This window comes from Varanus komodoensis, unplaced genomic scaffold (genome assembly GCF_004798865.1).
Source record: "Varanus komodoensis strain SLA01 unplaced genomic scaffold, ASM479886v1 scaffold10, whole genome shotgun sequence".
Classification (NCBI taxonomy): Eukaryota; Metazoa; Chordata; class Lepidosauria; order Squamata; family Varanidae; genus Varanus; species Varanus komodoensis.
This window is the reverse complement of record NW_025335269.1, coordinates 14,745,138-14,759,162: the sequence shown is the minus strand read 5'-3', so window position 1 is coordinate 14,759,162 and position 14,025 is coordinate 14,745,138. Positions and strand designations below refer to the sequence as shown.

General features: G+C 41.1%; 1 protein-coding gene across 3 annotated transcripts in view; it reads right to left on the bottom strand.

The window, feature by feature from the left end:
• Positions 1-14,025, bottom strand: part of AOAH (acyloxyacyl hydrolase) — a 99,031-nt gene that overhangs the window by 25,193 nt on the left and 59,813 nt on the right. For all 3 annotated transcript variants that reach the window (XM_044454496.1, XM_044454517.1, XM_044454506.1), the window contains 6 exons: positions 13,925-13,985; positions 13,411-13,481; positions 11,039-11,087; positions 9,235-9,283; positions 6,589-6,683; positions 2,385-2,476 (listed from right to left, as the gene is read on the bottom strand). In XM_044454496.1, coding sequence (XP_044310431.1) covers positions 2,385-2,476; positions 6,589-6,683; positions 9,235-9,283; positions 11,039-11,087; positions 13,411-13,481; positions 13,925-13,985 — 417 coding nt within the window. The remainder of the gene's footprint in view (positions 1-2,384; positions 2,477-6,588; positions 6,684-9,234; positions 9,284-11,038; positions 11,088-13,410; positions 13,482-13,924; positions 13,986-14,025) is intronic.

The window sequence follows — 14,025 nt, the reverse complement described above, 5'->3', positions numbered from 1 at the left end:
AGTTAGTGGCTATAGATGCACAAGGGACTATTTTAGGGGCCTGATTTTTTTAGAGACTAATATTTTAAATATGACATATGTGCTAATATCTATCTAAATAAAGGATCAAAGGGTACAGAAAGAAACAGTTTGCAGGACACATTTTCCAAGAAATAGGAAAGCTTAGAGACACTGGCTTTATTCAGTTGACAGAGTGTACCAAGATAATTTCTCCAAGTTACTGGAGATGTAACTAGAAATGTAACTGCCAGTTTCAGCTTTTTTTGGTGCACTTTGCTCTCCTTGGCAGGGGCAGCAGTGCTTCTCCTGCCTGCTGCCTCTGTTCATTTCCTGCATGTTTCCAGGGAGGAACAAATGAAAACAACTTAAATATATCACTGGTGGTGGTGGTGGTATGCCTCCAAAAGTGAGGGTATATTGTATACTGTATATTACTGTTGGTAATGACCTATAAAGCCCTAAACGGCTTGGGTCCTGGTTACCTGAAGGAGCGCTTACATCCATATTTGCCCAGTCGCCCCCTGAGATCGGCGGGAGAGGCCCTTCTCCGGGAGCCCTCCGTGAGAGAAATTAGGAGGGTGGCTACTCGGAGAAGGGCTTTCTCAGCGGTGGCGCATAAGTTATGGAATGCGCTCCCCAGAGAGGTCCGCCTGGCGCCATCGTTATTTGTTTTTCGGCGCCAGGCTAAGACCTTTTTATTTAAGCAACATTTTAAATGCTAAATACAATTGAATTTTATCTGGCCAGGGCGGCTTATTTTATAATGTGTGTTTTAATTAAGATTATTTTATATGGATATTTTAACTTATTGTTTTATCTATGTTGTAAGCCGCCCCGAGGCTTCGGCAAATGGGGCGGCATAAAAATGTTTTAATAAATTAATAAATAAATAAATATACCCTGCTAAGCCATTGAAAGTGCAGATGGGAACACCACCACCTCTCTTCTTTCTGTTAAAGTTGGCTCTTAAGACTTGAGGAGGTATGTGAGACTCAACTCAAAAATTTCTTGCAGTGACCTGAGACTCAACTTGGACTTGAAAGTAAAAACTTGAGACTTGACTTGAGGCTTGGAGTAAAAGACTTGTACATATCACTAGTAACTGCGACTGTGTCAAGACATTATGACAGGCATATAGTAAAAGCTTTGGATCACTAAGGAGCTTAGATCATCCTTTAAATAGTTCTTTCTTTCTGACAGCCTCAGTTCTTAGCTACATTAGGCAACTACTTTTCCTTAGATGATACGACATCTAGCTCCAAATATTTTCCAATCAAAACCTCCTTTAAAATGAAGAACTAATAACAGTGTTACTTATAAGATCCAAAAGGGGAAATGGGCAAATGGAATTACAGAAATAGTCAAAATGCCCAGGAATCAGGACGTCAAGGAATGTTAACAGACGTGCCTTGGAAATCACAAGGAAATATTTAAGGGATTGTTGTATCAAGGAAACATCATCTCCAAACATTTCTTTGTCATTCTAGACAAGTGGGCAGATGTGGGAATAGAAAGAATAACAGAGATTAAAAATAGAGGCTACTTCAGAAGAGTTGAAATTGGAAAATATACTCAGCAACTAAATGAAACAAAGTAATTAAGTTGGGGGCTGAATTATCAAGGTAATTACACTGGGGGAAAAACCATCTGGATGAAGCACCACTAATTAAAGCCTCTGCATTTTGTTTTAGGCAGGGTTAGAATCAACACGTGGGGCTATGGGATGGTTCTTACATGCATTTGTTGCTTGATTTCCCTTTCATTCAGTTAACCAAATAGCAAGTTCAAGAATCCAGATCATGTCCCAGGCTGGCAGGGAAAGGGAACCATTAATACTTTGCTCCCCTCTGTGGTCCTAATCCTGATCAGCCTTGCCTCTGGTGCCTGCTATTTACTCTTTTCAAAAAAACCAAACCAAACCAAACCAAACCAAACCAAACCAAACCAAACCCTTCACTGAAACGCCAGTTATGTGACTGGTGTCACATCTAGTTCAGCCCTCAGTGATAGGCAGTCAAAACTATGAACTTCTTTTCTCAAAAGACATTGTGTTTGGAGTATGCTGAGATACACTGGATATTCCATCTGCTGTGTTTGTCTGGTGGTGGCTTGATCTCAGTCAAGAATTGCATCACAACATTTAGAGAAGTGCAATGAATGAATGGTTCAGGAGTTTTACTTTGAGATAGTTCACTTCAAAATGTGGACCAAACAACACGTGCCCTTGCCAAACATCCCTAGTTAGCAACTTACTTCTTTCAGAAGTGGAGGACCATCATCTTTAGGAACCCTCAGAGGAGACAATCTCAAGGTTGAAGTACCGCTATTGGAGCAGTACTTCTTCCCCCAAATCCATCCCTGAAGTTTCAGGTGCTGCTGCTTACCCGACTGTGGAGTTGAGAAATCCAGTGACTTCTGAAAACTGTGGCCAATCAAGTTCATCACTTACTACCTCCAGAAGGTTGGAAAATGTTTTCTAAAAAGGAGGTGAACAAATCAGGGTGGTTTCCCTTTTGCACACTAGAGGTTTGTAATTAATGTGATTGCTATTATCAGTGAGTCTGAAAAGAATGAAGGGAGGTTTAAGCAGTTTAAAATATAGTTAATAACCTTAATCAAATTAAATACAGTGAATTATCACTAATTACAAAGCAGGCATTGATGTAACTAAATGTATGCACTTGGGGGATGGGACAAGCTGCAAAGCTCTTTTCTTTATTCCTGGAGATCAGGTGGGTTTTGAGCAGAATACGACTGCTTTGATTTGGAGCCATCCTATGCTCTGTGCCAGGATAGGCATCCTGGGGTCCTCCAGATGTTTTGGATTATGGCTCACTGGACATTTCCCATACTAGTTTGAGCAGGTGGGAGTTGTGTAAAACATCTGGAGGGCACCAGCCTGTATATCCCTACCCTTTGCCATTCCATGAGCACGCAAACAATCACGTGCTTCCTCACGTCTTTCAGTTTCATGAGGAGAACCATGTGCTTCTTCGTGTCTTTTAGTTTTACCAGAACTGGAAGCCTGCTATGGGGGCTGGGAAGAAAGCTCTCTACTGCCCCAAAGGAGCGGATGGCTTAGTGACAGAAGCAAATGTTTGTGAGAATGCTTTATCCTGGAAGAGGAGGCTTTTCTGCCATTCTTAAAATATTTGAGATGCTGTGAGGTAAACTCCAGCTCAGAGGTAGCCCCAGGATATGGCTGGTGATGGTGAAAGGTCCATAATTTTGCAACTTTGTTGAAGCAAAACAAGCTAAACGTACAACCCTATGCATGTTTAGACAGAAAGAAAGACCTCCAACTCCCAGCAGGAGCACCTGGCCTGTCTAAAGATGTACCTGATTGCACCCTAGGTTTGGTCAGTATCGGGGAAGTCTATGTACTCTGTCCTAAGTTCTATAATGGAAAAAATTGTAGGTAATAAATATCATAAGTTAATATTAGTTTTAATTAGTATGGATTAAATAATAATAATTACCCTGTCCCAGTGCCATGTCTTGATATTTAAAGCAGATTTCAGGGTTGAGAACACAGGAGCCCTGGGACAGCAATCATTTCTTTTCCTCTGAGTGGGGAAAAGGCGCCATTGCACCAGCACTGCTGAGAGGCCCTCCTTGCAAAGGCTCCTCCCTGCACAACTGTTGGCACTTGCAGCCATTTCAGTAGGCTGTACCTGCAGGAGTTGAGATGGGCAGCTGAAGGACTACATCATTTCTGCCCACTTCCATATCTACCCTTTCTTATGGGTGTGCCATATCTTTTTAGATTGTGAGTCTGCAGGCAGGCAATATTATTTAAATGATCATTGGTAAACTACTCCAGGAGTAATTTGGGCTCATTTTTATCCTTTTTGGCCAAAACAAACAAACAAACCCAAAAACCAAAAAACAAAATCAATACTTAAGTAATAAGTGCTGCAGATTAATTATTATTAGAAGAAGGGAGGGTCTCCAGATCTGAGTTCAGAGCACAGAAGCAGGTTTAAACTCTGGAACCTAAGCAATATTTGGCACATAAGGTATTTGCATTCCTTGAAAAACATTGGTGGAAAAACTGGGAGAGGCGACCATCTAAGATTTATGAAACAAATGTTGACCAATCTAAAATTGTCTATTGTCTGTTGTTGTCATCATTCACATCATCATTAGTATTGTTAGCATATTAATCAGGAATGATAATCCCAATTGTCACTGCTTCTGATGTACTGTGTTCATCAGTGTCATTCCTGTAATATTTTCCCCTATAAAGCACTTACAAAGAAAAGCAATTGCTAATCAAGAATATTTAAATCAGCTGAGCTCTCCAATGGGCAAATTAAAACTACAAACAATGCTGATGGTAATTTGCATGCTGCCCAGAACAGTATAATTATTGATATGGAGCATTTGCTTTCAAAGTGCAAATTCCCCTCCCAGCATCCTCTCAGAGGACTTCAATATGCCAGCAAGCCCCTTGGGAATGCTAATGAGGCGCTATGGTTAAAATCCCTGGTGCCTAGCAGACGATCAGGTGCAGCAGAGGCTGTGTGCCTCCTCCCCCATCTAGTCCTCCTGCAGGATCCCAGGGGACTTAGCTGGAGCCCTGAGATATCCCCCGAGCTACAGCAAGCCGGTTAGTTCTGGCTGCAGCTTGACTGTTCAGAAAGGTGCCTCTGTGTTAACCCACTGAGAAAGAGTTAAAAGCCCCGTATGCCCCGGATCTGAACAAGGGATCCTGCTCTGGCAACTTAGGAAAGAAAAAGCTTGCATCCTAGGGCAGGGGTAGGCAACTTCTGTGTCTGTGTGTGCGGGGGGAGCATTGTCCCAGAAAACCCAACATCTGCTACTTCTGGTATGCCATGCTTTAGAGCAAAATTGCTGCTTTTTTGTGTTCATTACTGCATCACCTAATTCTAACAAAACAAAACAAAAAAATCAGTGGCAAGGCAGCAGATGATCTGACAGTGGCTTTGAACTATGTGCAAGATGTTGGTGGAAGGTGGGGGAAAGGAAACTTTCTTTCTGTTCATTTTCATAAGTTCCTTATGATTCAAAGCTTGATGTGTAGCAATCTGCTAATTAAAATTATTGCCTTGAAATTCATCCATCTGAGCCAAGATTCTTTGTTTTAGATTAAAGTAGATAAAATTTTGGAAACAAAATCAAATCTTTAATATAAAAAGTTGAACTCGGATCCCAAAGTTATGATTAATTTTGTGACAGACACATTTGTGCAACAGGCAACATTTGCCTTGGGAAAGAAAGTTATGATCATGTCTTCAGAACCAGTTCTGCACCATTCAATTGATTTCAGTACCAGCAACTCCCCCAAAGGGATTATACTGAAGGATTAAGTCAGGACTGTGCAATTTTTGGCCCTGCAACCCCCAGGAATTTCTGCCCAAAGGACCACATTTAGCTTCCTTAGTCACTATGGAGTGCCAAAAGGGTCAAGTTTCACTTCTAAGCAAGCTGAACTTTTGATTTTGTGGGTGTTCTAGCCTTTCCCCATACCCCATTTTTAATTTATTTAATCTTTTCAATTTTAATGCATTAATTATTTAATTCTTTGGCAGCAGGGCAGCCACTGCAAATGGGGTAATGTCCCCTATCATTGCACAGTTGCCCACATCTGGACTGAGCCCTAAGCTTCTATAATGGATTTACAGAGAAGCTGTGGGTTGGAAGTCCTAAACTACAGGAAGAATGGCCACTAAAAGCCAGTCCATTTTCTCCGAGTAGCTGTTGCTATTACCATTCATCTGAACTATTTCCTCTCCCTTCCTCCTCCGATGAGCTTAATTGCAGAAGAAATCTTTTGGTTTCTCAAATCACAGTGTCCTGCAAAATTCAACCAAAAATCATTCCTTAAGGCAGGGAAACGCACAGTCCACAGGCTGCACAGGGTTTCTGCCATCCCTTCACCCCATTAAATATAAAGTGGCATTCCTCAATGGCTATGAAGTATTAAAAACATCAATTTAGCTCATGGAGAAACTAAATCAGACTTTTAGTACTAGAGTGCTATAGAGATGTCTGTTGCCAAATGACATTACTAATTATTTTTAAAGGGCTTAAAAAGTGTTTTCTCAGTACAACTTCATGTGGGGAAGAGGTTGATGTTTGTGGTCAAAAGTGGCTCCAAGGCTTCCCATATTTTCCCGTCCCTGGTTTAGGGGTTGCCCCCAAACCAACATTTCCGTTTGTCCTCTGCCTTTATTGCTGGGGGCTCTCTGTCAAATACTCATCCCTTTCATCCTTACCTGTCATAATGATGAGCACTGCAGCAGCAATAATAAATTATAACCTCATTGTAGTCAGCACAGCAGAAAATGAGTACATGAGAGAATATCACACGCTTATAGTATCCATTCATTTCACAGAGTCTCTTTAAAATAATTATTTCGGATCTCTTGGTTTCTAGATTTATTCTCAATATATTAAAAAAGGCACATAGTGGTTTCTTTTTCAATGGGCTGCAATGTTTCCCATTGAAAAAACCCCCAGCATTTCTGTACCTGTTCTTACTGGACACACTTTAACAGAGAAGAAGGTAAACCAACAGGCAGCCAACTCGTGCCAGAACAATGACCAACTGAAATGACATACCACTGACATTTGCGATGCTGTCAACCATTCAGGAGGGATGTGAAAATGAGCCCCAGCTGAATCTCCCAGGATAATAACTCCTTTGGACTCCGTGCCTAAAGAAGGCATTTCATTAATAATAATGTTAAAACTCTCATTAACTTTTCTCACACTGCAAAGCTGTACATTGCACAAAGCATGGCCACATTAAGAAAACCCATGCCACAGATTCAGTTCAAAGAGAGCAATTAAAATAATGAATTGGCCATTTGTGCTAATTTCTAAACCTGGTACAAGATTTTCAACTTCCTCTGCACTATAAATAACACAGGAGAAATGGATGCATCAATCAGTTTTATAAAAAGTGCACACTAAATTAGACCAATTTCTGTTAGGCTTTTTTTAAGGCTTAGATTGGTACTTTAATGTGGACTCTGCTGGGAGCAACATAAATTTTTACTATCTGCAATGGATTCAATAAATTTAAAACATTTAGTGAAATCAGAGTATTGAAAGCGTACCTCTCAATAGAGTCTATTAGGGCAAAATTATAAGTTTCTCATAATGCAAGCTGCTGCTTTGCACCCAGTCTTTGAAAATGGATGTTGCTTGATGATATCTTACAAGAAATAACAATGCAGATGGCTTTTGAACCACTACTTATCAATGGCTACATAACACTATATCACCAGATTAAACAATAAAGACAAGATGGGTAATGATCTTGGCTTTTGAAATCCTTACGGAAATCAGAAATGAATGTATTTTACTGTCCACACTTACCTACTGTTTGCTAGCACTTATTGAACATTGGAGGCACAAAACAGACCCTGGGGAATGTCTATGTTAGTTTGATTCAGGGTTAATTTTAGACATGCCTACTGCCATGATTGGGGTCCATTGTGCTGACGAAGGAGTGTGAGGCTTTCAAGCTCTACAATGGCCTAATTCAAACACTGCCCAGGTGGCATAATGGCCTTTGCAGAAACATGGCCTCCTTCTTGGTGCCCTCCATGGATCAATCATGTACTATTCTGTGCACAGGATTACATCCAGTGGTGTTGTTCCACCAGTGGAAAAGAACCGCTGGCAGAAGAGATTTCCTCCTCCACCACCCCCAATCTAATTCAAAGGGTTAAGAGACCTTCTGGAACAGATTGGATGCATGCTGCGAGGCGAGGACAGGATGGGGAAGTCGCATTACATGAACATAAGTCCATCACGTATGGGTTGGTTCACACCTGAAGTGTGCAGAAGGTAGGAGTAGAAGTCAGAGATGGCCTTATATTAAGAAGGAATACTGAGAGCCAGTGTGGTGTAGTGGTTAAGAGCGTGGGACTGGGACTCAGGCGATCTGGGTTCTAGTCCCTGCTCAGCCATGGGGCCAACTGGGGGACTTTGGGCCAGTCACAGACTCTCAGCCCAACCTACCTCACAGGATTGTTGTTGTGGGGATAAGATGGAGGAGGAGAGATGATGCTTTGAGCCCTTTGTCGGAAAAAGGCAGGATATAAATCGCAATATAAATAAATAAATAAATAAATAAATATGCAATCATGTCAAGTCTTTCCACAGAACTTTGCTTCTCTTGCTGGTTAGCTTACATTACCAACTCTGTTACCCTCAGCTAGTTCTGCCAGGTCTTTGTTTTGTGATGGTTGCATGGCTTTTACACCACCAGGACAGAGCTCTGTCCTCAATATTTAAGTTCCAGGAGACAAGTACACACGCATTATGGATGACTCGCATCACATTGGTCATGTGGATATGTCCCATGCCAAAAGCCTGGTTCTATCCAAAGCATGCCCTTTCTTCCTGAAAACCTCCATTATGCGGTCTGCTTTAGTCACCAAATTTTCTGTTGTCAGTTTTCAGACTCATTCACAGTTCTCTGTGAATGACCCAATGAGACAATTCCCAAAGTTAAAGGTAATTTAGTAGCTGAACAGCATCCTGTGCATGAATCTAGTTTCAACCACTTTTAGGAGCACAGGCTGATGCAGACTGGCCACTGCTGATTCTACATTTGGAAAATTAACGAATTTGAATATCCATCGATGTACTGAAAAACTGGAGTTGGACCAGTTGCTTGCCTGGTTTCTGGTGGAGTGCGCTAAGCTTGCCTTAGCATTGCTATTGACAGACACATTTGTCTCCATTCTGAAAGCTGAGTTAGTTGCCAAGCTTCCCACAGTTGAGTGGTCTGTCTGCCTTTGGTGTGTGTGTGTGGGGGGCGGGTGTGTGTGTAAACTTGGCTTCTGTGTTTATGTGATTATAAGCACACTGCTTCCTTAGAAAGCTTAAATTGGATTCCTTTTTGTCATACAAACGTACTTAGGGGAGGTAGGCTTGTGACACCAAACACATTAGCCAATTGACAATGTGTTGCACTACTGCTTTCTGTTGCTTGCACAAATAACTTTGTTTTTCTAAGCTTGGCCTTGGAAAAGAATCAGCACCCCTGGCAACATGATGCTTGGGGGGACACTTGGCCAGGGACACTTGACCCTTGTCTTTCAGTATGTTTGCAGAGACCCTTTGCTCTTTCATAAAGCACTACAGAGAACTATATAATTTTAATGATTCTGGCCAACTGTAACCAGACATTTATAAAATAAAATCACTACAAATTTTTCTCAGCTATATTTTTAGAATGAAAGAAATTACCATTACAGAATTTCTGCTCATACGGGATACCATCTTTTGGATCAACACCCTGACAGTGAAAAAGAGAAAATTAATTTGGGATCTGAAAATATACAGCCATTCTTCTTTTCCAGGAAAATATACTAATTACTTTCTGAATATCCATGTTCTCTTTTAGGAATTGTGTCAGAAACACAATATCCTTGAAATGCAGGCATCTTGCAACAATTGTCTTGATGGCCCTTTATGCCTTATCATTCTACAGCATGATAAAGACCTTGACAGAATCATCAGCTCTTTCTTACTGGCAGTAACAGCCTTAAGGCAGAATATGTATTTTTGGCCCTGCCCCCTTTGCCATCAGGCCTGCCCATCACTGGAATGTGGTCCTCAAGGGCTTCTCTGAAATGGAATTTGGCTTTCATGCTGAAAGAAGTCCAACACACATATTCCACATTCATAAATGGGGTCTTCCAGTTTTGAACAAATTGACTCTGTGTGGTTTATATAAGCAACCAAATTAAATTCCCAATTATAAAATAAGGAATGTCTCACAATAAATGCCATTTCTGAGTTCCTAAGAGTTTACTTATGTGCACTCAAGGAGTAGCGAATGCTCAGTTAGATTTTGGACTCATGTTCTGTTTTCAAACCATTTTTGAAATCCTTCTGTTTTTGTAAGTGGTCTGCCATGTGCCATGGAGAACTGTTGTTTTGGAATGCAAGCAGAAATTTCTTTGGAATCCATTGCATTATTCTTCATTTTCTAGCCTCTGTCTTCTTGTGGACACGAGGTCAGGCATTTCCCTCCTTAAGATGATCAGGCAAAACAACCCTGAAAGGAGGATGACCCATTGTCCTGAGACACCTGGAAATTATGTCATCTATAGCACATTGCAGACACAGTCATGTAACTCACATTTTACTCAGAGAAACAATACTCAAGGCCACCCAGAAGCCATCAACCCCCATTCCAACAATTAGCATAAGCTTGAGAAATTCATCTTTCCCATAAACCACATGTTCATAGAGAAATGGTATAAATATCAGGGCTTTAGAAAGGACTCACTCTCTTTTCTTTCTCCCCTGCAAGAGTTCTGGATACACAAACTCCAGTGCGGCAGGACAAGTACTTGAACCCCTCTCTTTCTGTTAGATTCTCTCTCTCTGTTAGGTAAGAAGCTCTTTTTGTTTTTAGAAATATAGAGTAAGATTTAATGTAATGGAAGTATTTGTTGGGATGTAACATAATGGAAGCATTTGTTGTCTGGACCACATGAGGTTAGAGCTCGTGCCTGGCTGTATACTGCTGATGAATAAACCATCCTTTTCCTTTCTAAATGCTGTGTATGCTTGTGTGAATACAAAACCAGGGCTTGCTTGCTCTGGCTGTGTGTGTTAAACCCCAGCAAAAAGGTCCCAATCCTTTTGAGGCAACTGGAGGGCATGTGCCTCCTTTTGAGGTGTATTGCTCCCCAAGATTACATGGCATAACAGTTTGTACCCTCATCTTGTGGTTATTCATTTTATGAGTGCTTCTGTCATACATTGTGTTCAATACCCTGGAAACATGTATGAAATCAGGGTCAACACAAGACTTTTGTCACTATCCAAGAGAAGCAAAAGAGGATGTTCTTAGAGGGACTTCCCTGTGTGATCGTTTTTGTGGTAGGATTGGCCCACAGTTATGTTTCTCATGGTTTTATCAGTCTTAACCTGGGAACATCCATTTTTTCAAGAACCCATGAAGCAAACAGGCTCATTCCAAAACAGGGAAAGAAGACCAAGGGAGAGAAGCGGTATGATACAACATTCAACAACTCACCCATATGCCGTTACAGTTAGAATCTTTCTCTGTATCCCAGTTATGAGGGCTAAAATAGAAAAGAAATACAAGAGAATTATAGGAATCAAGCAAATTTGTTGTTCATTTGCTGTTTGTTCTTTTATGACCCTATATCTTTGCTCTACCCAAAATATACAAATGAAGGATCCTCCCAGATTGTAGGAAGTGTCAATGATGCAATGCATCCTGCCCTATTTCCAAGTAGACCTTGGGATCAAACCACACATTCTCTTAATTACGTAGCATGCAGCTGAGGCTTAAAAAAACAATAACTCAAGAATAAGTGCACAGCATCCTGATGCAGTTCAGGGATACCAGTCTTCGATAGGTCTTTATTTTTATGAGGACTAAGGAGAGGGGGGCAGCTTAGACCTTATCGCACAAATTCTTTAAGGTGCAGAGATCTGAGGGTTAGGTTAAACACTCTAGCTATTGATCTCCTTTGTGCAGATATGGTACAATATTGGTAGATATAACACCAATTTCTATCAGAATGAAGAAGGCTGTTTTCTTTTATTCAGAAAGGCTGCTCAATGTGCTTGACTTCCCTTTGGCTAAACGTTGCTATTTTATTTATTTATTTATTTATTTATTTATTAGAACATTTCTATGCCGCCCCTTGCCGAAGCCTCGGGGTGGCTTACAACACAATAAAATACAATAAAATACAAAAATAACAATATAAAATTAAAATTAACAATATAAAATGAATAAAACATATAAAATATAAAAGAAGTCGCCCTGGCCAGATAAATAAGCAAATATTGTTAACAATTAAAATGACGTTTAGAAGAGAAGAGCAGGGGCAACTGGACTTTTTTGAAAGACTGGCCCATTGTTCCGTCTGATCGATTTCCTTTCATTTAAGTGGCTCCACAGCCACACTTCTGCAGAGGTGTAATATGTGCCAATGACATCATCATGCTTGAGCCCTGCCTGGCATGGCATGGCATTGTTGTTGTTGTTAGTCACGAAGTCGTGTCCGACCATCGCGACCCCATGGACAACACTCCTCCAGGCCTTCCTGTCCTCCACCATCCCCCGGAGTCCACTCTAGCTTACACCAACTGCCTCAGTGACTCCATCCAGCCACCTCATCCTCTGCCGTCCCCTTCTTCTTTTTCCATCTATTGTTCCCAGCATTAGGCTCTTCTCCAGGGAGTCCTTCCTTCTCATTAGGTGGCCAAAGTATTTGAGTTTCATCTTCAGGATCTGGCCTTCTAAAGAGCAGTCAGGGTTGATCTCCTCTAGGACTGACCGGTTTGATCGCCTAGCGGTCCAAGGGACTCGCAGGAGTCTCCTCCAGCACCACAATTCAAAGGCCTCAATTCTTCGGCGCTCAGCCTTCCTTATGGTCCAGCTTTCACAGCCATACATTGCAACTGGGAAAACCATAGCCTTGACTGTACGCATTTTTGTTGGCGGGGTGATGTCCCTGCTTTTTAGTATGCTGTCTAGATTTGCCATAGCTTTCCTCCCCAGGAGCCAAGCGTTTTAATTTCTTGGCTGCAGTCACGATCTGAGGTGATCTTGGAGCCCAGGAAAATAAAATCTGTCACTACCTCCATGCCTTCCCCATCTATTTGCCAGGAAGTGATAGGACTGGATGCCATGGTCTTGATTTTCTTAATGTTGAGTTAAGCATTGCATTAGGCATCGAGTAATTTTCAACCTGTTCAGCTGCTTGAGGTTTGCAAATGAGGGTGGTCCCAAATCAGGAAAGAAATCAATACCTCAGGACAGAACCAGCAGAAACCCTTTATGCTTTATGAAAGATGAAACAGTCAGATGCTGAAATAACTGAAGGCTCATACTGATAATTAGCATCAAAGAGATCAAATATGGTTGCAGAGAAGATGATCAAGCTAACACGATTCGACAGACAGAACATCACTAGCACCCAGAAACATACAGAACATGGTTGAGACAAAAGGGAAGGCTCATTTCAGATTTTTGATACAAGACAGAACCCTGAGCAAAAAGCAAATAGATTAGAGTCTGACCTTGGGTCAGACAACTGGTGTATCTAACACAGTAAGGTCAACACTGACTAGCAGTAGCTGTTTGTTTGTTTGTTTCCCAGCCCTAGCTAAAGATGCCAGGGACTGCACATGGAAACTTCTGCATGCAGAGCAGGTGTTCTTGAAAGGCTCCTGGTGCTGATGCATGGATCTTACAGAAATTCCTCTGTGAGCCACTGAACAATGCAAACCATTTGGAATTCTTCCCCACCTCCCTATTGGGATAACCCGAGTTGCACTGTAATATTCAAGGTGTTTAGGATTTCTCAGAACAATTTTGTTTTAAAAGGAATGGTTGCTCTACAAAACAAAGGAAATCATCCAAATTACCGTCTACCCGGATACACAGAGGCTTCTTGGTCATCACAGTCTCTGCCTCTCCAGTGATAACCTCTCAAGGTCTAGGAAAGCATAGATAGGAATTGCACTGTTACTTTTTCCCCTCTTCCTAGGCACCAAATATTTAAAATAAAAACTAGCTAAGATGGAGGGGGGAAAGGCTGGTAAATCTATAGAAAAATGCATCACTCATTCTAATACAGAAATAAGACACTCTAGCAATTTTAATATTTTTAGATGGCTTTGCTTCACCTTTTATTAATAATTCAGCAAACATGACACCCTGTGACAGAACAATTTTCTACTCTGGGCAATATACCCTCATGGCCAAATCTCCGGAAAGGATATAAAAAAGGATTATTTTCCTTCAACATAAATGGAAACAGTATTTCATTGTTTATAAGGAACACTTGTCACTGTACCATTCTTGCTGTGCAGGGTCCGGGGGTGTTTCTCATAAGGGATGCTTATGAGAATCATGTTGCTACCATATGGCTTTACTTACTGGGAAAACGCTAAATTTATCTCCATCCATATCTTCATAAGGTAACTTACGTCGGATAAAACTAGAAAGGAAAACAAAACGCAGCAGACAAGTGATTCTTC